The following is a 25,363-nucleotide window of genomic DNA, read 5'->3' on the forward strand; positions in this document are numbered from 1 at the left end:
AAAAAAGGAATGCAGGTGTATTCAGAATAATTTTAAATATAACCCAGAGAGTATCAATAAAAAAACATCTCCGCGCTTTGCTGCCTATATATTATAATAAAAACGAGAGCACAACTCAAAACTCAAAATGCTTCTTTCACAGAACCAACACCACACTGTTAGACTTTTAAACCTGCACTCGGAAACCCTTTTTTTCAACATGGAGCCATCAATCTTCATATAAATTTCTCTCTTTAAACAATAGTGCATCGCTTCCGTTCAAAATGGATCGAGGACGATCGAGAAGCTGTATATTTGCTAAAAAAAAATCTTCCTACTGCTTCTCCACTTTTCTTCCCAAAGATGATGAAGAAGCAGAGTTGTCCTAAGGACTCACTGGTTGGGAGATGGAATCTCCCATTTTTTTCGCGAGCTCCTGCAGCAGGTCTCGGTAAACCAGCGAGTCCATGTTGGCAGACAAGGTATAGAGGATCCACCAATCGCCCAGGTCAATTTTCTTGTTGATGCTCTGACACGTTTCGATTGGGAGCAGCCTGGATGACAGCTGGAGCAGTCGCGGTCTGATGACGGGAGCGAAAATGATCGCCGCTCGGTAGGTCAGCAATCCGACCAGCAAAACTGTCAGGAGCATAAACCAGAACCAGATGAAGATGTAGGTCTTCTCGTTGACAATGTTGAGCGGCAGGATGCAGAGCGAGTCGTGTTTCTGGATTGTTCCCGAGGCTCCGTATTTGTGGAAGATGCACTTGGTGACTCGGGGAAAGACGTAGACCATGGGGTCGATTCTCTTTTCCTGGGGCGCATCTGATATGTTCAGGACACTCCAGCCGTATTTGAGGAACTCGCCGTCGAAGAAGAGGTCCATCAGGTAGAGTTGGGTGATGATGTTCACCAGACAGAGGACCTCGCAGACGAAGTAGCGATAGGCGTATGAGTTGTGCCTCTGGAAATAATAAATCGACAAATTAGGGGGAATTGGATTCAATGAACCCGAATTGGACTCGAGCGACATCCGCTCTTTCCTTTAGACTTTAGAGTTTAGAGTTTACGATAGTCGGCTCTTTCTGAACCCTTCTCCTTGACTCCACGCTTCGCTTCTGGGATGACTTTCCTTGAACTCATTATTGCAGAAATGGGACCACTTGGAGGAATTCACGAGGTTCAGTGGTGCTTAATGGAACCATTTAACCAATTAAAGTTCGTCAAAGTTATTTTTTATTTTATTTTTATTTTTCCTTTTTAAATTAAGGATTTTTTTTAGAGAGGACATTTTAAGTCGAGGAATCTTTTACACTTTAAATTATAGGTTTACCCAGGATATCCGGTAAACTCTTTATTCTGATTGAATTTTAATACCCTGCACAAGTTGCCCATCCGTGCATTGTAATTTACAAATACAAAAAACGAACAGAAAATATTGTCCGATCAAAAAAAGGTTTTGTAGGTGAAAATTTGGTATGATCTTTTCCAAGTTTTCCAGGTCAAAAAATCAAGTTTCTCTAGGTTCCCTTTTTAGCAAATAAAATAGTGGCATGGCTTTTTCTTTATTTTCACTCAACCCAAACTGATTGTGTCGAACTTCAAAATTAAATTTGCAAGTCACTTACCAATTTTTAGGTACTTAATTTTAAAAACCTTTAAAATTATTTATATATTTTGAGATCTCTTGAAATCTGATGTACCAAACCCTTTCTGAAATCTTTTTAAATATTCTAAAAAATTTGGAATCCTTCTGAAATCTTTTGAAATCTGATTACACGTCTTTATGATTTTTTTAAAGAATCCTTGCGTAATCTTTGAAATCTTTGCGAAATCTTTGTGAAATCGTAATGAAAATTTTTGAAATATTTGGATTTGAAGTACAACGCCTTTGTGAACTATCTTGAAATATTTTCCAAAAAACTTTGTGAATTCTTTGGGATACGTTCGAAATCTATGAAATATTTTAAAATATTTGTAAAATCCTCTGAAATCATTGTGAAATATTTGAAATCTTTGTTAAATCTATTCAAATCGTTTGAAATCTTTTAAAACATTTTGAAATTGTTTGACACCTTTGGAATCTTCGAAATCTGATGTAAAATGCCTTTCTGAAATCTTTTGAATTTTTATGAAATCTTTTGAATCATTGTGAAATCTCTAGTAATTGTTGAAATCTGTGTGAATTCTTTTTTGAAGTCTTTGTGCACCATTTAAAATCTTGGAAATCCTTGAAATGTTTATGAAATATTTTGAAATTTTGATTAAACGTCTTGAAATCTCTGGTAATATATGAAATATTTGTTAAGGCTTTGGGAACCGTTTCAAATTTTTGTATATCTTGAAATCCTTGTGAAATCTTTCAAAATCTTCTAAAATCTTTTGAAATCTTTGTAAAATCTTTTGAAATATTTGGAACACTCGAAATCTTGTTAGATCATTGAAAGCTTTGTGAAATCTTTTGTAATTTCTAATACCTTTGTAAAATTTTAGAAATCCTTGAAGCCTCTATAAAGTATTTTAAAATTTTCTAAAATCTTTTAAAATCTGTTTAAATATTTGAAATCTTCGCAGAGTTTTCCTGAACCCTTTGAAGTCTTTGAAATATTTTTGAATCTTTGACATCTTTTGAAAGTTTTTGAATCTTTGTGAAATCTTTGAAACTCTTGAAATATTTTTAAATCTTCTAAAATCTTTTGAAACATTTTGAAATCTTTGTGAAATCTGTGTTAACTCATTTGAAATCTTGAAATTTTCTCAAATCTTTGTGAGATCATTGAAAACTTTGTGAGATCTTTTGTAATCTTTGATATTTTTGTAAAATCTTAGAAATCCTTGAAATCTCTGAAAAGTGTTTAAAAATTTTCTAAATCTTTTGAAGTTTTTCAAATAGTTGAAATGTTTTTACATCTTTTTAAATATTAAAAATCTTTGTGAAGTTTTTTGGAAGCCTTTGAAACCTTTAAAATATTTTTAGATATTTGAAATCTTTTTAAATTTTTGAAATCTGACGTACACGCATTCGTGAAATTTGTTATATTCTTTTTAAAGTCCTTGAAATATTTTTTAATCTTTCTGAAATATTTTAAACCTTTTGAACTCGTTAAAAACATTTTGTAATCTTTGAAATTTTTGGTTGACATCTTTGTGCAATTTTTTTAAATATTTCTAAAACTTTTGAAATATTTGAAATCTTTCTGCAATATTTCTGAAGTCTTTTAAAATTCTTCGAAATATGCAAATTTTTTAGGAATTTTAAAACATTTTAAATAATATAATATTTTCTTAAGATATTTCACTGTATTTTCAGGGGTTAAAGAATAGTTTTTGGGACTTTCGACAGATTTCCAATAACCCTAAGAAATTTTCGCTTAGGGATTTAGATAGATTTCAGGGTTCATAAAAGATTTAAAAAAAAATAGTAAACGATTCCTTGAGATTACAAGAAACCTTTATAGTATAGATTTGATGAGATTTGAAGGGATATTAAAAAATTAAAGGCTCCATGATCTTTAAAAAAAACTTCTAAAGTGTCCAAAATATTGTTGGATGACGTTTAAAGTTTCTACTGTGATTTCCAGAAATAAGAAGGGACTACTAAACAAAAAACTGGTGATATCATTAAAGTTCAGTGGACTTAAAAATATTTCCGGTATTTTAAGTGATTTCAAATAATCTCAGTGAATTTAAGAAGATTTCTAAAATAAAAATATATGCTGTTTAAATTCTAATTTGATAAAAAATCTTAAGTATAAATATATAAAAATTCGATTAAATTAACAAATGCACATTTAAAATGAATGTCCAATCTAGAAGATTATAGAAAAGCATATTTTTTCAATATTTTACATAAAAAATAATTAAATATAAAACCAATTTTGCCATAAAACTAATTCGTAAAAAAAATGTTTCCATTATTATAAATAATCAACATTTGAGCAGAAATATATCCTTATCGATTACGAAACCGCAATTATTTCATATTTAAATTCTCGATAAAGATTTCGCAAGACTGTATTGTATTAAGAGAATTTTTCAAATTCCATCCTCGTCTAGCGAAGGTTATCTCAGAAAAATATTCCATAAATTGAATCATCCGCATATATCTCTCATAAACGATCAGTGAAACAGCTTTAAGAAAAAAACTCAGAAAAAAAGGACTAATAGTGAATATTATATTGTAGTTAGAATTGGATAGGTGTACAATTATAATAATTTGATGAATCAAGTTCTGGTTTCGAAGCGTGGATGAAAGAAAATTACATTGGGATTTTTTAATAACAGTGAACAGAGAGACTCACCTTTATATGAGTGATCAAGTAGTTCATCAAAATGCCTTTTTTCTTCGTTATTGTGTCTTCTTGTTCGAGGCCATGGTTCATGCCCATAACCAACATATTTATTAAGCCACCTTCCCATATTTTCCAAAGATAGTGCGGCAGATAACACAGCACTGCCTGCAAAGAAAATATTTAAAATGTAAAAAAATACTAAAGAATTTTCAGAATTTAGGGAATTAAGGATTATAAAAAAATCTAGGAAAAAATATTCTGCCTGAAACATAAGCTTAAAGTCATGGTTGCTAGTTAAAAATAATTAACTTGACATTTTATAAAGTACAGTTATTAAAATAAAAAGCTTATACTCAGCGGTCAATTTTAGGTAAAAAAGGGAATTTTTGTTTCGAAAATGAGGATTAAAAGAGGATTTAATTTATTATTAAAAACTGCTTATATCATCAATAAGGAACCAAAGTGTCCTCTAACTGCTAACGGTAGCACCTTTTCTTTAGAAAGTTCTGCAGTCAGTTTTGTGTTAAATTTTTTTTAGCTAGCTTTGTAATACCTGAACGCTTCAGTACTTTCTACTGATAAACATATATCAGAATCAAGAAGATCAAACATTCAAAAATAGATTTAAAAAAAAAAACAGAATTTAAAAAAGGTTCATGTTTGAATGTTTTTAAATGTATTTTTATCAGTAGATGCTTTTTGATTTCTTACTCATAATATTTCATTAGTGTATTATTTTCAAAAAACAGCTCTGAATTGTTCAAAGTATTCTTCTAAGGAAGCTAAAAAGGAATAATTACAAAATTACCAAAATTGCTATTTACCCCTTAACTGCCACACCTCCCTGGCATAACACAACTGCCATTCAAATTAAAGAAAAATAAATTAAGTATTAGAAAAACAAATAGAATAAAAATTATTTAAGTGTTTAGAATGCGAGTTTACTTGGCGGGGGTAGCCTGCACCCCGTGTGACAGTTAAAGGTTAAAAAATCTACTGTTTCTGTTTTTGTTTCCTTTATGATTTAAATTTCTTTCTAATGTATTGTTATCATTTAGGAGCTATTAAATGTTCAAATTCTTTTTTTAATGTCAGCTAAAAAAATTATAGTGTAAAAAAGAGAATTAAAAAATTCTTATTCACGAAAATAAGAATATTATAAAAATACAATTTTTCTCAAACACGCAATTTGCTAATACGTAAAAATATGCCATATAACAATCAATTCCTAATTAATTATGCTGTATTAGAGGGCCCTAATTTACGCTATATTCTTTTCTCCTTTTTCTCATTTTCCCACTTAAATGCAAACTGGAATAATAAAACCAAACAAGAAGATCCAGATATTTTTTATTTAAAATGTAATTAATTTGTTTAAAATTTAACAATTTTGATAAAATGTCACCCTTTTTGGTTTAAATTCAACTTTTTTCAGGAAAATTCTTATTTCTAGCTTGCAAATTTCACAATTTGATTGATTTTTTTTTTCTTTTTCGAATGACAAAATTTTTCTTGGTTGCAGATTCATGTATTTGATTTAAAATTTAATGAATTTGATAGGAATACATTTTTTAGTTCAAAATTAACTTTTTTGATGAAAATTGACATTTTTAGATTGAAAATTAAATTTTTGTTGAAAATTCGCCGGCTGGGCTTGAAAATTTAATAATTTGGTACAAAATTCAAAGATTTTATTCAAAGTCGAGCTACTCTGATGAAAATTCAACTGTTTTGCAAAAAATTCCTAAAAATTAAACTATTTTAGGAGAATATTAATTTTTTGTCAGATTTATCATTTTAGTTTGAAAATTCATCTATTTGGTAGAAAACGTACCTATTTTATTGGAAATTCAACTATTTTTGTAGAAAACTCCACTATTTGGTTGAAAATAAATTTTGTGTTGAAAATTTAACTGTTCTGTAGAAGCGTCCTCTTTTTTGCTTGAAAATTCAACAATATGGTTGAAATTTTGTTTCTTTCTTTACTGAAAAATATTAATTTGTTCCAGGTTCATCTCTTTGGTTTAAAACTGAACTATTTTGTTGAAAATTTCTCCTTCTTCGAGTTCAAAATCCGATTTTTTTGTTGTTAAAAATTCACCTTTTGGGTTAAAAAAAAAAGTTTTATAGAACATTCATTTTTTTGGCTTGAAAATTTAACACTTTGATTGAAAGTTTAGCAGTTTGGTTAAAAATTTTAATATTTGTTGACATTTTTTATTGAAAAGTCAAATATTTGGTTCAAAATAAACCTTTTTGTTCAAAATTAATATTTTCAGGTTGAAAATTTATAGAGGTCACAAGCTTCACAGGCAAAAGTCCTCTTAAACAGGGAAAATAAGGAGATTTCAGGACAATAGGGCTGTAAATTATTTAAAATTAAATTGTTTAGTTAGTTTAATTTAAATTAGTTAATATTAAAATAAAATTGAAACGCTTTGAATCTCTTAGATATTTAAAGTAAAAATATTACTCTTTCAACAAAATAGATGAATTCTTAACTATATGGTTAAATTTCTACTAAAATGGTGAATCTTTAACCAAAAATATTTATTTTTTAATTAACGAAGTTGAGCTACTTTTTTAACAAAGTAGTTTCACAAATTAGTTTTACACCAAGTAGTTGAATTTTCAACCGAGCAAGATTTCAGTATCAAATTATAAATTAATTAAAAAAATAAAAATAAAATTAAGTTTTCAATGCCAATATTTAAATACAATAAATAAATTTTTCCTCTCAAAATCTACAAAAAATTGAGTCTAAATTCTCGATCTTAGGTGTTTTAATGGATTTTTCAAATTTAAGCTGAAAAAGGGGGATGGCCTAAAAAGAGGAACGACTTAAATGGGATTCCCAGTATAATATTCTTCTTATCAACTGCAAATTTAAAATTGGGTGCTCTGAAATTATCTTCAAAATGATACCTAAAAATTGCGATTTTAAAGAGAATTTACTAAACCGCCGACTTGCATCAAAGTTCACAGAACTGATAATAAATCACTGATGTAGATTGAATTTCGCAAGAAAGAATGCAGCATTTTAATTAATTACTAAAAAGGCGCAGACCTCACAGGAGACAGTGTAACAGATAGTCCGATATATGATATAGTGTAGGTATATAGTCATATTTAGATATAAAAAAAGAGAGATATGAAGCTATATATACGATATGAAGAGACATACAGGCTTGTTCTGATGGATCTCCAGATGAAGTTCTACTGACGAAGCGTAATAATACACGACGAGGCGTCGCGTCGCACGTGCAAAAAAAATAATTATGATAAAGAGTACTTGGTGTTCTTACCTGGAAGAATAGGGCGAAGCAGACCCACTGATAGTATGTGTAATATTTCTTGGCGTTCTCATTTCCATAGTCGTTGGCTACTCCTGGATGTGCGACGTCGATTCCTTCCTAAAAAAAAGAAGAAAATCATTCAAATTAATTTAAAGCATCGGTCAGTTTGCATATTTTTGTGTGATGATGACTTTGTGAAGCTCTTCACCTAGGGTGATTGCTAGAGATATTTTTCCTCTTTATAATTTTTCCGCTTAATTGATAATTGAATTAATAGAACTGAATAAGAAAATCCAACTATTGTTTGTTAAAAGTGAATTTTTTTATTTAAAAAGTCTACTATTATATTTTGGTTTGAAATTTGTTTAGTTTGATTAAAAAGTCTACTATTTGGTTGAAAATTAAATTTTTTGTTGAAAATGCAGCTCTCTGGTTGAATATATTTACCTTTTTTCAATTCATTTCATTTTTGGTCGAAAATTAATGTTTTCAACTAAAAACATAATTATTCCACTTTTGTTTGAAAAAGTATTTTTTTTTTTTAGTTCAAAATTTATTTGTCTGGTAAAAAATGCATGGATTCAACTATTTTGTTACAATGTCTTGTTTTTTGTTTGAAATAAAATACAAATTTTTGAAAAATAATCTTTTGAAGTTCTTTGAAATCTTTAAAAAATAACTTAAAAATTATTTAATCCTTTGAAATTTTGTTTTGTCCTTCATATGTCTCAAATTGTGGAAATTCGTAGAAACCCCTTGAAATAAAATGTAATTTATGCTCTACAGTTCTCTATAAATTCCTTTAAATACCTTGAAATCGTAAAATCAGTTAAAATAACTGGAAGTCCTTTGAAATTCCTTGGATATAAAGTAAGTTAAAATGATTCAATAAATGTATCTAAAAAAATAAAAACTTAAATAAAATGAACACGCGCGAGACGGACATTCACGTCCCTAATGTTTATTTTTGAATTTTAAAAACTTAAAGTATTTAAAAAACAAGCCATCTTTTTATTTTAAAATAAAAAGAACATTTTTTGATTTTATTTTTCTCTCGAAGAAAAGTTCCGATTTTTTCATTTTAGAAAAAATAAGAGTTGGCGAAGGATATTCAATTTATTTATTTTTTAATACCTCCAATTCAAAATCTGTCATATTTTTTAAGCAACGAATACATAATATTTTACTAACGAATATTTCCTAACATGATATTGTTAGAGTTTGTCTAAATTGTTTAACAATTCAATTTTTGAGTGTTGAATTTTTCAGAAAAAATAGGTAAATTATAAATGTAAAGATATTGATCGTTTAAATTAGGAATGCTATACTCGCCGCAAAACCTTCAAATGCCTCATGTTATTAGCGATATCAACACAAAAAAAAGTTTTATATACAGGTAGGGGCTAATTAGATAAAAATGAGACAAAATCGATTTTAAGCGCTCTACTGTTTTCAACTTTGAAAATAAATAGATAATCTTCAAATATAGTTACTTGTTTAAAAAATGCTGCCTTAAAAAAAATCTTTGAATAATTTCAACCATAGAAAACTTTACTTTCAAAATTGGAAACAGAGCTGTAGAGAATGTTTTTCCCGAAAAAATAACTGATAATTTATAAAAATTCATCAATTTTTCAAAAAATGGGTAAGAAGCGACAGCAAGAACAAATTAAATTTAAAAAGGTTTTAAATAATTATATTTCGTAAGTTCAACTTTCATCATTAAAAATAATGTTTTTATTTTAATTTCAAATTTCAACATTATAATAATTCAGTTCGAATTTAAGTGGAAAACTGAGAAAGAGAGGAATTGAAAAATGTTATGACACTATTCTTTACGAGATTGTTTATCTCTAAAGTGAGTCCGAGGCCTGCAAGTCTTTAGAATCCGAATAATTGCTATAGAATTCTGCACATGGCAAATGATTTGAAAACAGATGTAATACCAGCTCTTTGTTTTAAGTCAAGGTTTATTTGGGCCGTCTCACTTTAGCAGAATGTGAGACTTGTTTAATAAATACTGATTTCAGTTTGCCGATAAATAGCTAATCTCTTTTCAACGATTTTATTTTTTGCAAAAATTAATAACCAATAGTATAGTCGAGAAAACGTTATTAGCAATATAATTTTAGCAATGACAGAAGAAAAAACGGTTTTTTTCGCTTAAAATCGCTAAAAAGGAAGTAAGTAGAGGTAGGTACGAGAGGTCAGGGAGGAGAGGTCGAAAGGCTTAAGGAGATTAAAGATCTCAGTTCGCAATCGATAACCGCCACCGACTTATATGTACTACTATCTTAATTATTTCATTAAATTTAGATATATCGAAAGTAGGTGTTTCTAATTAATAAATCACCGTCCTAATCCAAGCCCTAGAAAGATTGCTATACAAATAATAATAGTTTGCACAATTTTCCAGAAAACATCATTGGCAATATAATTTGAGCAACGCCAGAAGAAAAAAACTATTTCTTTTCGCTTGAAAACACCAAAAAATGAGCATTTGTTTATAAAATAAACAAATATTGATGAGTGGCAAAAATTTCTTCCGAAAACATCATTGCCAATATAATTGCAACAAGGTAGGAAGAAAAAAAGGTTTCTTTTCTCCTAAAAACGGCCAAAATGTGCATTTGTTTATATAATTTGTTTATAAAATAAAAAAAAATAACATTTAATCTTAAATTTTAATGCTCAAGTATCATCCTAACCATGAAATCAAGCGATTTCAGAGCAAAAATATACAGTAAAACTCTTCAATAGCTCTTCCTCCCTTCTATAGACCTTCCGAAAATTGACGCCTCGCCGCATGTTGGTGTAACATTTTCTGCGCGGGGTGCGCGGGATCTGCGGCTGTCACTCAGGCGAGGTAGTGAAGCGTGAACAAACAAAAGCGGAGCGGGCTATAATGAGTTAGTTCCCACCCGCCGTCAACCCCAAAATCGGCGCTATAGAAGAGTTTCACTGTACGTTGAGACGAATAACCCCTAATGTCGAGTATTAGTTAATACAATTTGTTTATAACAATTAACTTTGCATGTTAACAATTTTTTATCTTTCTTATGCCCCTGTGCATTAAATCCAAGGAATGAGAAGTATAAGAAAAATTGAGTCTAGAAGATAAAAAATGAAATTGAAAAAAATCGAAACTTTTTTCACTGTTTGCATAAAAATAAAAATTAAATAAACAAAAAAATTAAAAATCTACTCTTATGATTTCCTGAAAATTGTAGTCCTGAATTGTTCAAAAAAATATAAAATCGGTGCATAATTGCGTTCTAAGTGTCATATAGATGGAATATTTTTCAGTTACAGCTTTTTAAGCTTATAAATTCTTTTTAAAAAATTTATGCGTAAGTAACATACTGAAATAAATACGAAACATTTCAAATTCCTAAGATTTCAAGACGAAATATATAACAATTTCAACAAAGTAGTTGAGTTTTTAACCACAAAAGATTTTATATCCAAAGAGATGAATTTTCAACAAAAACAGAAAAAGTATAACCAAAAATTTTAACTAAATACTAAAATAGATAAACTTTCCAGAAAAATGGACGAGTTTTCCAACAAATATTTGAAGATTTAACCAAATAGTAAAATGTTCAACCAAAAAGAAATTTTTGTTAACAGTTGAATTTTTAAGTTAGAAGTTACTTTTAAACCAATGAAGATAAATTTTCATTAAATAAGGAAAAAATACCATTTTTTTAGAAAACAGTTGAATTTTGAAGATAAAAGTTAAAAAGTCGAATGTTTCAGAAAATAGTAGACTTTTAAATAAAAAAAGAGGGATTTTTAGCAAAGATAATTTTTAATCAAGAAAGATAATTTTTAACAGGATAGTTGAGTTCGCAACCAAAAAGTTCAATTTTCAACAAACAAAATTCATTTTCTGCTCAAAAAGATGAATTTTCGATCAATGAATCGAATTTTTAATATAAAAGTTAATTTAAAAGCTAATAGTAGTTGAATTTTCAACTATAATTTAGAATCCCTCATTAAATTTTTTTTACGAAGTAGTTCTATTTTTAGTCAAATAATCAACTTTTCAACCAAAAAGATGAATTCTCAAGAAAGCATGTAATAGTTGTTATTTCAATAAAAAATTGCATTTTTTACAAATAGGATACATTTTCAACCGAGAAGATTAAATTTCTGACAAGAAAGACGAATTTACATTAAGGCACGTGAATTTGTATCAAAAAATTTTAATTTTCAAGTAAAAAAGGTATATTTTTACCCAAATAGTTAAATTTTTGATAGTTTAATTGTCAATTTAAAAAATGTATTTTCATCAAAACATGAAACTAATTTTCATAAAAATAATTAAATTTTCAACCAGACATGAACTTTCAACTAAAAAAATTAATTTTTAACAAAGCAGTTGAATTTCTGATGAAAAAGATTGCTCTTTAACCATATAGTTGCATTTTCAACGAAATAATTAGATTGTCAACAAGATAATAGCATTTGTAACCAAACGAGATGAATTCCGAACCAAAAATATAGTTGGATTTTCTTATGGAAAGTACCGCCGTAGGCCACTATTTATTTTAGGATTACATTACTGTTAATAACCACTTTATCAGAAATTTAAATAGTTTTACAAATTGCGTAATTAAACTCTACCATGAACAATTTTTCACATGTAAAAGTATTGGGCTCCGCCACTGTACAGCCAGCGGAAATCCATAGGAACAGGAAACAACGGGTAAGGAAGAACTGCAAATAAAAGGAAGGAAATGCCTCTCCCCTTTTACAAAACAAAAAGCCTTTTTTCAAGGAATAAAATATAGTATTTCCCTAACATTATAATGCAGTGAATATCTCTTGTAATTCGAATAAACATTTCATAGATTTCTTTGCAATTAGCAGGTATGATAATTAAAACTCAAGTGTTCTATATTTTTTCTAGAACAATGCCTCTACATCTACAACCAGAGAAGCTTGTTCCTAGAATGGATCTAAAATTATAGGTGATCGATAATAAATTCTAAAGTTACATTTTATAGAATTACAGGGTGGCTGTTTGACCGGGAATTTTTTGAGACCGAGAAACCCCGGGAAATGAAAGTGATTTTTAGAAAGAAAATCTGTCTAAGTTCGATTTCAACACTTTTTAAAATAATTAATTGAATTGTTATCATTTTCGATTAGAATATCAATCAGTTCACAATACGTAATTCCAAAATCTTTTATTTTAAACATTTTCAATTTTAGATTTTTATTTGCGAGCGTACATTTTTAATTTAAAGAAAATATTTTCTCAGAAGGTACCGCTGTTGCCACTATATTTTTACTGGAAAATTGTTTTGTATGTCTGCAATTTTGAACTGTGTACCTTAACATAGCAGTTGAATTTTCAACCAGTTATATACATTTTCTACCAAAAAGATGAATCCTCACAGAAATACATAATTTTTTAACCAAAATGTAAAATTCTAAATCGAGAAAATTAATTTTCTACCAGGAAAGACGAATTAGAATCGAAATAAATCAATGTTCAACCAAATATAGTTATATTTTCCTCCAAGAAAATTAATTATCTACAAAAAGGACGAATTTCTAACAAATTACATACATTTTCAAAAAAATATTAACAGTGGAAGTAAAGTTAACCAAAATTTTATTAAGGAGAATTAATTTTCAATCATAAAATGAATTTTATAAAAAGTAGTTTAATTTTGTACAAAAAATGTTGAATTACATGCCACATTGTTTCAACAAAAAAGTTCATTTACAACTGATTAATTAAATTTTTAAGAAAATTGTGAAATTTTCAGTTTAAAAAAATAATTTTTAAGAAAAAACAAAACGGATTTTGAACTAAAATTGTGAATCTTGAACAAAAGAAAAGGAAAACTTTTAAGAAAATAGTTCAACTTTCAACCAAAAAGTTAAATTTTCAACCTAGAAAGATGAATTTGAAACAAAAAATTTAATACTTGATATTTGTACAAAAAAAATAGTTTAATTTCAAATAAAAAAAGAGTTGGATTTATTCAACAAAGATGAATTTTTAACAAAATACTTGAATTCTCAACTAAAATAGATTAATTTCTAACCAAAATTTTGAGTTTTTATTTTAAAAATTGATTTTATACCCAAAAAGACGCATTTAAAAAAAAATGCATAAGTTTTCAACCAAACAGTTAAATTTTCTATCAAACTGTTCAATTTTCAAAATAAAAATACGAATTTTATAAAAACCTGTTAAATTGATCCGAAAATGAGATGAGTTTATAACCAAAAAGACTAATGTACAAAAAAATAGTTGCACTTTCAATAAATAAAAAATTCAACAAAACAGTAGCCTTTTCAACGGAACATAATGAAATTAAGTGGAAAAATTAGAAAAAGAGGAAAGACTTTCATGCATGCGATAAATAAATAGGAATTTTCATAGATTAAATAATAAGATTTTAAATAAATACTGAAGACAATTTTTATTACTTCAAAAATTTTATCACATTATTTTAACACTATTTAGAAAAAAATGTTGACACTATTTACTATATTCAAATTCATGTTTTTTTTGGTAGAAAATCAGTTTTTATTTTCGCAGGAAATTAATTTTTGACCTGGAAATTCGACTACTGCAATTGAATATTCATAACTATAGTTGAATATGTATGTCTTTGCTTAATAGATGAACTATTTTATTTCAAATTGATCTTTTAAAATTGAAGATTCAACTAATACGCCTGTAGGATATCAGACACGCAAATTATTGGGTATCTCAAAGTTATTAGAGCAATGTTAATGAAAAAGAGCTGTAAATATCAATTCATTTGATTAAATAATATTATATTAAGGTCTAAAATTAGTTATTTACTATAAGATTTCTTGTTAAAATTGAATTCAAATCCAAATTTATTTCCAATAGTTCCAAATTGGCGGCGCTGCCATAGCTACCCAACAGGCGTATTTCATAAAAGTTGAATTCCTTTGTTGAATTTTTTTAAGGTAAATTTGTTTGGTTAATAATTCGTTTTTTTAAATTTAATTTGTTGAAACTTAAAATGTAACTTTACCGTTTTTGTTTGAAAATTGATCTATTTAGATGAAAATTCTTTTTTGGTCAGAAATACAACTGCTTGGTTGAAAATGAAAAGTTTTATTGAAAATCCATATTTTTAGGTTAAAAATACAACTTTTTTAAAGAAAATTAATCTTTAACTTAAAGTGCACTGAAAATTTAACTTTTCCCGTTTTTTTTGTTTAATTAATCTTGTTACGATCTAAATTGAACTATTTGGTTAAAAATTAAACTATTTTATTTAAAATTGAAGTAATTGTTGAAAATTGAACTATTTTCTTTCAAATTAATTATTTTTTGTTTTTGAAATATCAACTACATTAAATTTTTGTTTATCATTTTAAAAGTGAGTTTTTCCAGCCTCCCTGGAATATAAGTCAAGAAGAATGAGATTTGAAAGTTAAAATTTTAAGTACTACCTAATAATAGAGCTGCCAGGAAAAAAAATTGTTCATGGAAAAATCAGGGAATGTTTAGGTAATTTTGAAAATTAAGTTTTGCACCCTGCCTGTATTTATTAAACCTGTGATTAATAATCGTAAAATTGAAATCATTAGAGAAAAGATCCATCTATATAATAAGGGTCTCTCAGAGGTTGACTAATTTTTTGTGAGAGAGGAGATTGTAACATTTTTATCACTTTTTTTAGGACGTTTCTAAGTAATGACCTTGTGAGTTTGCAGTTTCTTCTGAAATAAGTAGTTCTTCGAAAAGTGATCTTTATAAAAACTTTATGCCGGCACTCATGCCAGATGGTGAAGGAATTAATCTTTTTCCTTTTCTTAAACCCATTTCAGAAACTTGTTTTATTATTTATATATTATTATTTATATTTTATATTTATAGACTCTGCTGGCTAATCTTGGACATTTAGAATGCATGCACGATTTTTCATTTAAAATTCAATTCTTAATCTTGATCCTCTTGATTCTTGGTAACATGTTTTGTGTTTTGTACGAACTCTGTAGAGTGTAGCACAATACTTGATATGATTAAGTAGAAACTTGAACACAATAAAAAGAACAAGAAAACTATGCAAATATTAATTGACGTTCTTTTGTAATTAATATGATTTTAATCCAAATCTCAATTTTATCTAGAAAAGGGCATTTTTCAGATTCAAAGGGCCAAATAAAAGTAATATACAAACATAAAAATTACTGTTTAAAAAAACCGACTTATTCAAATTTAACTATTTTATTGAAAATCTAACTGTTTTCGGTTGAAGTTTAATCTTTTTTATTTGAAAATTTTACCACTTGGTTGAAAATTCATCTTTCCTTTAAACTTTGTTCTGAATTCGAGGCTAATTTTCATTTTCAATATTTTTATTGAGTTGGAGGGGAAGAAATTTCGATTTTAATTTCTTTATGAACTCGAAGATGGACATTTTTTTGGATTTTTGTGATTTTTATCGAAATGAATAGGAAGAAATTTTGGATTAAATTTTTTCTGACTAGGAAGCGGAAGTTTGATTTTGATTTTTAACATTTTTATGGAGCTCGAAGGAAGGACATCTTGGCTTTTACTATTTTCTGAATTAGAAGAAAAGATAAGTCCCATATTAAATTTTTTGATGAGAATTAATCTTTTTTCGTCTCTGGTTCAAAAATTCAACAATGTGATTTACATTCTTTGTCTTTCTTGACTAAAAAATATTTTTTATTTGAAAGGTCAACTATTTTGTAAATATTCTTCTTTGAAATATTTTTGTCTTCATTGGGTCTTCTTGATTTGAAAATTCAATTCTATTGGTATATATTTAAACTTTTTTAGTTGAAATGCAACTGTATGATTGAAAATGATCTATTTTGGATGCTAATTTAACTGTTTTATTAAAAAATCAATTTTTTGTGAGGGGAATTACTTCAACTGTTTTTAATTTTTAAATAAAAATATTTTTTGCATGAAGTTTCGAATTTTGCATTTTTTCTTCAGAATTCATATTTTTGCTTACATTCTTTGATTGAAAAGTTCTTTTTTTTAATTCAATAATTTTGTTAAAAAGTCTTCTTCGTTGAGAATCCAACTTTTTTGTTAAGAATTCAAACTTTTTCGTTAAGAATTCGTTCTTTACCTTGAAAGTTCAAATATTTCGTTAAAAATGTCAATTTTTTGTAGAAAATTTGGCTTTTTGGTTTGCAAATTCAACTACTTGGTTAAAAGTTGTGCTGCTTTGTTGAAAATTAATTTTTGTGATTGAAGATTCATCATTTTAGTTGGAAGTATTCACGTGTCTTGTCGAAAGTAGCCTTCCTTAGTTGAAAATTGATCTTCTTGGTTGGAAATTCATCTCTTTGATAGAAAATTAAATGTTTTATAAAAAATTTGGCTCACTGGCTTGAAAATTTAAGTAATTCCTTCAAAGTTAATCTAATTTGTTGGAAATTCATTATTTTGTTGAAGGTATTATCATTTTAGTTAAAAATGTTGATATATTTTGTTGTAAATTTGTCTTTTTAATTAGAAAATTATTGTTCTTGGTTCAAAATTCATCCTTTGGTTGAGAATATAACAATTTGGTTAAAATTTCAAAATTTGTACATGAATGATAAGGAATTGTATGTTTTAATTTGAACCTGATCTGAATCTGTTTGATTCAAATCAAATTTGTTTAAATTAAAGAATGATGTGTTTGAATCAAATAAGTTTTTTTTTTAACTGAACAAATATTTGTTTCAAGCAATCGAATATCTGTAATCAAAGAAAGAATTTATTCGATTGAAACAAATATTTTTGAGTGTAAATTTAATTCTATGGATTCGTCTTTAAATGATTTATTTAAATCCCTCGCAAAAGAATTTTCCGTGAAGCTAATCTGTCTATTAAAAACCAGTCTTTTTTTCTATATTCCGATCTAAATGTACATTGAACTATAAATCGTAAAACTGCTGCTTCTTTTTATTATTCATCAAAACCAGTCCGTGACTAGAGACTTGAAAGTATGACGCAACATTACCTGCAAAGAATATTGAAATTTACACGACCTATCGTGAAATCTATTCTTTAACATCTACATACGAAGATTGTTTATGATATTTAGACTGTAGAAGTTCCCATCTCTAGAGCTTTGTTAAATAAAATAATTAGCAAAATTAAAAGACAAAATTAAATAATAAACAATAATAACAATTTTCTAAAAATAATCAGCAAGTCACACTGAAAGTAGAAATTAAAATACAAAAAATGAATAACTAATGAATTATTAATTAATACAAATTTTGATGTTAACACGATTATTTCGGACAAATAATTGTTGGAAAACAAGAAAAAATTTATCTCATCTCCTCTGATCTACTGAGGCCTGGGTGGCGTCATTTATTAACGCTCCACTCATGCACTCATTGATAGTGGCGTTCCCGGTTCATATCCTGGAAGAGGTAAATTTTTTCTTGTTCTTCAAAAACTTTTTGTCCGAAGTAATCATTTCAACGGCGAAATTGATATTAATTAAAAATTTTCAAAGTTCTGACGGTAAAATCTTTAAATGGTAATAACATCTTTCAAATATTAATTTTTCTGAACTATATTACAATTGCAAATCAAAAATATAATAACTTGAAAAAGCAACAAAACACATGCCTCGGGGTCACTTCAGAGACCAACAATAGTGTAAATAGCATAAGAAATATTTAAAAATAATGATAAAATAGTATCATAAAAGTTTCCAAGTATTAAAATTGAACTTCAATGTTTATATTATTCTTTACTCTATGAATTATAAAAATTCCATTTATCGCAGTCTTTCTCCTTTTGCTCATTTTAACACGTAAATGCGAACTGAAATAATAGAACCTAACAAGAAAATTTATCTATTTTTCGTTTGAAATTTATTCTTCTCGGTTGAAAAATCTACTGTTAAAGTTTCCTTTAAGAATTCGTATTTTCTATTTGAAAATATTATTATTTGATTCAAAACTGAATTATTTTGTTGAAAATTCAAGTATTTTGTTTAATTCGGCAATTTTATTAAAATTTTGTTTTCTACTATACTAAAAAAAATTATATTGAAAATTTAACTATTTAATTGAAGGTTCATTTTTTGGTTTGAAAATGCATCACCTTTTGAAGCCATTTAATCTTTTTTGTTTAAAAATGCAACAGTGTGGTGAAAAGTTTATCTATTTCAGTTGAAAATTAACTTTTTTGTAGAAAATTCACATTTTCAGGCCTAATATTCGACTTTTTTGTAAAAAAAGGAAATTGATTCTATGGTTAATAATGTTAAAAATGAAAATTAATCTGTTATAGTTGAGGATTCCAGTATTTTGTTGGAAATTCGTTTTATTTTGTCTAGAAGTTTTTTTTTACTGAAATATTAATTATTTTGTTGAAAATTCACTCTTTTTGTAGAAAAATCGTTTTTTTTATTAAAAATTAATGCCCATATGTAAAAATTTAACTACACAATTTTAATAGATAAAAATTGAACTATTTTGTAGAATCAAATTTGTAAAAACGAAAAAAATATAAACTAAAAAATAATTAAATAAAATGTTGACTGAGGATTTTAGTATCTTGAGCTTACCGCAATAAATAAGATGATATTAATTACATTTTTATTTAAACTTACAAAAGGAAAAAAAAAGAACTTATTTTTAATTAAATACATTTCTTTTGATTTTAAATAGTTTTGGTAAAGTCAAAAAATATTTTTCTTTCAACCATATCTCTAGTTCATCGTTCACCTTGCTCGCATTCTAAAATCTAAAATGGAGTCTCCATTTGATCTTTTCTCGTTCTCCACGCTGAGGAATGAGGCATAACATTCCGCTTTCTGTAGAAATTTCGATGCATGGAAAGCCAGTTTAGATTGTACAGCCTTGTGCATATTCTGTTTTCTTTCCAGGAGTGAATAAAATTCCGATTTTTCAAGGATAAATTGAGTTAATATGAATTTTTTTATAATTATTTATAAACAAATATTTGTATTATTATTATAATTATTAATCGCTGGTTTCTACCATTAATATTATTTATTAGACTTTTAAACTTTTAGACACAATTTTAGTAAATTTTTTGTTGCAATCCATTCTTACGAAACAAATGTTAAAATTTATTGTATTTATTTGCAAGTATCACATATAAAAGTTAACAATTTACAATTGAAAAAATTTAAAAAACTGTTTTAACCAAATTAACAAAAGAGTTGAATTTTCAACCAAAGAAGATTTTTCAGTACAAAAAGGAAAAAAAGTCAACCAAATAGTTAAATGTTTAAGCCAAAAAGACCAAATTTCTATAAAACAATTGAACTTTTAACCAAATATTTGTTTTTTAAACTAAAAAATATCAATCATCAACCAGAAATAAAATAAATTATCAGTTCAGTATTTTTTGTAACTTTCAATAAAATAGTTACATTTTCAACCAAAGAGATGAAACTTAAACAAATTAATTTTTAACCGTAGTATTTGAAAAAAATGTCAATAAAATTTTAGAATTGTTAGGCCAAAAAGGCAAATCTCCTATAAAACAGTTCAAGTTTCAATGCCCGAAGATATGATTTTTCAACTTCAATTTGTTAAAAGATGGGTTTTTAAGAAAATGGTTAAACTTCCACCAAAATAATTAAATTTTCAACAAATTAGTTATATTTTTAATCAATTTTTTTAATTTCTAACTAAATGGTCGAATTTTCAAACAAAAAAGAAAAAGTTTAAATAAACTAAATAATAAATAATAATACATTTAAGTGAATATTGATATGATCAGTAGACAGAAAAAATTAACAACAAGTATCAAAAAGAATGAACTTCAACCAAAAATAGTTACATTTCCAACCAAATAATTGAATTTTCTAGAAGACGACTAAAAAAAAACAGTTGAATTTTCGACAAATAGTAGAATTTTCATACAAATAATTAAATTTTCAACCAAATAGAATTTTTAACTGAATAGTAAAATTCTGAACAAAATACATAACTTACAACCAGAAATAGTTGAAATTTCTTATTCCTCGTCTTAATTATGTAAATGATGAACGAGGAGGGTAAAACTGTTCTGGTTCATTAAATTGCGTAAGGTCAGTGCAAAGTAACTATATGAAGTTTACGAGTTCCGTATGTAAACATTAATTTTATGCTTACTTTTTTACTCATATCCTACAAATCAAATTCATTTATATTTTACATCAATTAAATGTAATTGTTTACAATTAATTTTTGAAACTTGAAAAATGTACAGTAACCAAAGACATTTTAAAAATCATTCTCTTTGAAAACCGAACTCTAACCTCACCAATCCAATATGGCCGCTTGATCGTAGAACGAATAAGAACTTATTTCTCCCTGATTCAGGTTTAGAGAGTATAAGCCTTAAAACCCCATAAACTAATAAATTAATTCCAATTATCAATATTTTCTAAACATTTAAAATAAAAATAAATTCTATATTTTTCGTATGCATCTTCTTTATCCAACTTCTCTTCATTATCTGAAGGAAGACAATAAACTTTCTCAAATAATGTAGATTTTACACTTTTTAAAATATAAGTTGACGCCATTAATTTTAAATATTATAATCGTTTTTCAATTTCGAGATTTTTAGAGATGAAAAGCTAAATAATCTTCATTAAAAAAAAAATGTCATTGACTCATTTAGCGTATCTATGCGTATTGATTGGTCATACATGCTGATTCTTTTTCACCCAAAATGAGAAACACTAATTGTTTATTTTTCTCGTTTTCATTCACTTTAACAACTGTGAACAACGTTTCAATTTTCAAAAGATTATGTATTTACTCTACCTAGTGAATCTTTAATTTTAATTAGGCATTTCCGACAGCAACATATTCATTACGATTTAGAATTTAAGATTTAATTTATTAGTTAACTATCTATTTCACGACTATGATTTATATTTATTCAAAATGAGAATAAGTAGATAATTAAAGGGGTTTCAAGTCTGAAATTCCTGTTACCAACATCAAGACCATTCCACAGTTCAAGTGGATCGTGTCCATGCTTAAGTGTCTAGAAGGTTGCCGAGCACCTCACAAAATATTGCGCAATTATGAGAAAAGAAAATGCGTAAACAATTTTACGGTTATATTTTGATTTTTCCTTTTCTTTCTCATATATAACTATATGATGCAGTAGAAAATTCAAGGATAAATCAAAAATTCAAAATATAATCTTGAAGTTATGTACGCCAATATTCGTCTCTCACAATTGCGCAATATAATTTTATGACGTCATTGGTAACACTCTAGAAACTTAGCACGGACACGAAACACTTGAGCTGTGGCATGGTCTTGATATCGGTAACATGTCGGTAACAGGAATCTTGGATTAAAACATAGCTTGCTTATCCACTGGAAAAAATTAATTTTTAACTAAGTAGTTCAAACAGTTGAATTCAATTAAAAAGTAGCATTTTCAAGAAAACACTTGAATGCCAACCAAAATTGATTAATTTTCAAATCTGTACATTTAAAACTTAAATTTTTTACCAATGACAATTTTGTGATTTACTTATGGATATGGATCCATTGTTTTCACTGATAAATTAGTAAGTTTTACTGATTTATCACTAAAAAATGACTGATTCATAGTTAGAATTCACTCACGGATTGATTTTTGTAAGCAATTTTACTGATTCAAATGTATAAAGAACTAAACAGTAGCATTTTAAACTAAAGAAAATTAAACATCTACTGAAAGAGATGAATTTTCAAACCAAAAAAGATTTCTCAGCCGATTTTTACACCAAAATAATTAATTTTTAACCAAATAGATGAATTTTCTACAGAAAAAGATCAAATGTCAACGAAAGAGTTACATTTTCGACCAAAGGCCAACTTTTCAGTAAAAACAAATCATTTTCAACAATAAAAAAATGTATTTGCAAAAGAAAAATGACATTTTCATCCAAAACGATGAACTTTCAAATTATATGCTGAATCTTTAACTTAACTGATTAAATTATCAGTAAAAAAAGTAATTTTTAACAACAAAAGCAACTAATTTTTAAACAAAATAGTTTCATTTCAATCAAAGATAATTTTCAACGAAGCAGCTGAATCCTTCACCAAAACAAAATTATGACTAACCAAGCAGTTACATTATTAATAAAAAAAAGCGGATCTTCTGACAAAAAAAGTTGAATTTTTAACCCGAAAATATGAATTTTTAACAAAAAAGGTTCGTTTTCAGTCAAATAGTTCAATTTTCTACCTAAATGGTTGAATTTAGAACCTAAAAAGAAAGAATTTAGAACTAAACATCAGACTTTTCAATAAAAAATGATAGATCTCTAACAAAATTGTTAAATTTTCAGCAAACCAATTGCATTTTTAACTAAATAATTAAATTTTCAACAAAAAACATGACACCTTAACCGAAAATATAATAATAAACTTTCCAAATTAAGTTTTAAATTAAGTTAAAAAAACAGTTGAAGCTTCTTGAAAAAAAGATAAAAAGGGCAATTCTTTAAAAAGGGGTAAAGAGGGGAACAGGGAAAGGAGCGTATCCGTATACAGATTCTTTACTTGTAAAATAAAATCACTAATTCTCATTTTTCCATGAATTAAAAAAAATCGTTATTCACATTAATGTTTTCCACGTGTGACATCATAATCTGTATTACCCCCCCTGCGCCATCATCCGGCTCATAGCCTGATAACCCCCCCCCCCACCCAGTACCAAACAGAACCTGACACTCTTTTATACAATTTGTTTCACTCGCTCGTTGATTTACAAATTTTACGTGAAATAATAATAATCTTAAAAATTTCGAACCGATTCAAGAAAACCAAAAAATAATGATCTTAGATTGGAGTTTCTGCCATTTACGTCTGAATCGGGGGTAGCAGATTGCAATCATTTCTCATTCCGATTCAGCAGATCTTTCAATCCGCTTTCTTAGAAAAAACCGATTCACTAAAACAATAGTTCAATTGTTTCTTTTTTCCTAGGTACAATCGCAGAAATATCAGCGGTTCTCATTCACACCAAAACTCAGCAACATTCTCAAACATTCTCTTTTCTCATCAACTTATCAATGTTATTCCAGTACTAACATTTATCATTCTAGACAAGAAAAAGGATTTTTTTACAACATACAACATTTTTGTATCAATCTTCTCAGGTCGACACTTACCCGCCGATTAAAGGCATCCGGCATCGTGAATGTGGACGTAATCCAGCAGTAGGTGTTAATCGGATGCGTCGGAAGTCCCTGCACAATGCAAGAAATTGGATTCCCAACATACTGGTTCGCTGAAATGATCATGGAACACGTGAAGAGTAAAGCGGCCGTAAACTGATTATGCAGCCGAAACACCATAGAGTCCGTCGTAATTTCATGATACTTGAAGTACGACTGCAAATCTCCGAACAATTTATACATGATTGCTGCTGTTTGTTATTATCACTTCACAAAAAATAGAAACAATTTCGCTCCACTAACGAAATTTTGTTTTTTCGCGCGCTTTTTTCAGTCTCTTAATTTTCGCAACTTCTTATCTTATTCGCGGATTTGAAAAATTCTTTCGGGATTATCACTAGGTTTTTATCAAAATTGCACTCCTCTTTTCGTATTTTTCACAATCGGCATCGAACGCCGCCAGGCGCTCGGATTCAACTCCCGTGCGATCTCATCTGTCACGAAAAAGTAGCTACGAGTGGACGAGAACGAGAACCGGCTATACAGCTGTCCACGCGGCGGTTTCTCTCTCGCTCTGAGACCTTCCCCCTCTTTCCCCTCCTTCTCCCACTCCTTTTCTCTTTTTCCCTCTCTTTTCCGTCCTGCAGCCCCTTTTCCTTTTCCCTCACGGAACGCTGATCAAGTTCAATTCGGGAGATTTCCAGATCAGTTCTTCCTCTACTACTTCGTCCCTCTTGAGAGTCTTAAGGTCCTTTTCCCAAGGGAGGGGGTAGGCTGGAATAGAGAGGGGTAGGTCGCCCCCTTAGGGGGGATTGTTCAGCACGAATACCCTTCTAAAAAGTCTAAAAAGCGCGCCAAGCCAAGGTTGGAGTCCAAAATTTTTCCTCTTCCTCTTTTTTAACCCTTTTCTATCTGGTTTTTTCACCCTTGTGAGGGTGGTTTTAACTGGGTCCGAATTGTGTCGGCGTGTATACGTACTTACGTGCCAGTCTCTTCGGCGGTAACTGACGAGAAGTGGCAGTGGGTTTGTGTGGGGGGCAGGAAAGGAGGGTGAAAAGGGGGGACTCTACCCCCACTGCGCTACAATCTACAGCCTGCTCGTGGTCTGGTCATGGTCTGCTCACTCTCTCTCTCTCTGTTCGCCTTTCTCTCACTCTCGCTCTCTCTCTCTTTTTTTTCTCTCTTCGTCTTTTTTTCTCTCTTCATCTTTTTTTCTCTCCTTCCTCGAGCTGATGCTACGCTACGTGCCGAGTTCCCTGTTCCCTGCTGCTGCCTTACCCACCGTTAATTGATAGTTTCTTCCTTCGTGCAACTCGGTTTTCTGCTCGAAAAAGAGTCTTGAATTCCGGTGTTTTTTTTTAAGACGGATTAAAAGAAAAAGATATTTCAGTGCAGAGCATTTTTAAAAGCACTGAGACTATCGAGAATGAGTAGAGTTAGTACGATTATAGGGGATGGTAGAAGGGTTTGAGAAGAATGATGCAAGGGATGATTGTGAAGGACTCGAGTGTAGTATTACGCAATCTTGTTGCTAAGTTTCGAGACGATCAAAACGTTGCGACAGATGCAGAAATTTACAAAATTTATTACTATCAGTACTTTCTACTAGTAGTTGGTTTATTCAAGGTGGATTAATTGCTAACAG

General features: G+C 28.4%; 1 protein-coding gene across 1 annotated transcript; it reads right to left on the reverse strand.

Moving 5' to 3' along the window:
* Positions 1–24,700, reverse strand: LOC117180118 (innexin inx1). The gene is made up of 4 exons (XM_033372457.1): positions 23,713–24,700; positions 7,577–7,684; positions 4,281–4,436; positions 1–943 (listed from the first exon to the last, which is right to left on the reverse strand). Exons 1-4 carry the CDS (start codon positions 23,959–23,961, stop codon positions 365–367), a joined length of 1,092 nt encoding a protein of 363 aa, XP_033228348.1. The 5' UTR covers positions 23,962–24,700; the 3' UTR covers positions 1–364.
* Positions 24,701–25,363: the final 663 nt, after the last annotated feature.

This window comes from Belonocnema kinseyi, chromosome 9 (genome assembly GCF_010883055.1).
Source record: "Belonocnema kinseyi isolate 2016_QV_RU_SX_M_011 chromosome 9, B_treatae_v1, whole genome shotgun sequence".
Classification (NCBI taxonomy): domain Eukaryota; kingdom Metazoa; phylum Arthropoda; class Insecta; order Hymenoptera; family Cynipidae; genus Belonocnema; species Belonocnema kinseyi.

Excerpts from the sequence above, each read along its gene's own strand:
- LOC117180118 (XM_033372457.1), bottom strand. The coding sequence starts at position 23,961 with ATGTATAAATTGTTCGGAGATTTGCAGTCGTACTTCAAGTATCATGAA. Across the intron at positions 7,685-23,712 it reads CGGATGCCTTTAATCGGCGG|GAAGGAATCGACGTCGCACA; the intron begins GTAAGTGTCGAC and ends TCTTTTTTTTAG. Across the intron at positions 4,437-7,576 it reads GCTTCGCCCTATTCTTCCAG|GCAGTGCTGTGTTATCTGCC; the intron begins GTAAGAACACCA and ends TTTTCTTTGCAG.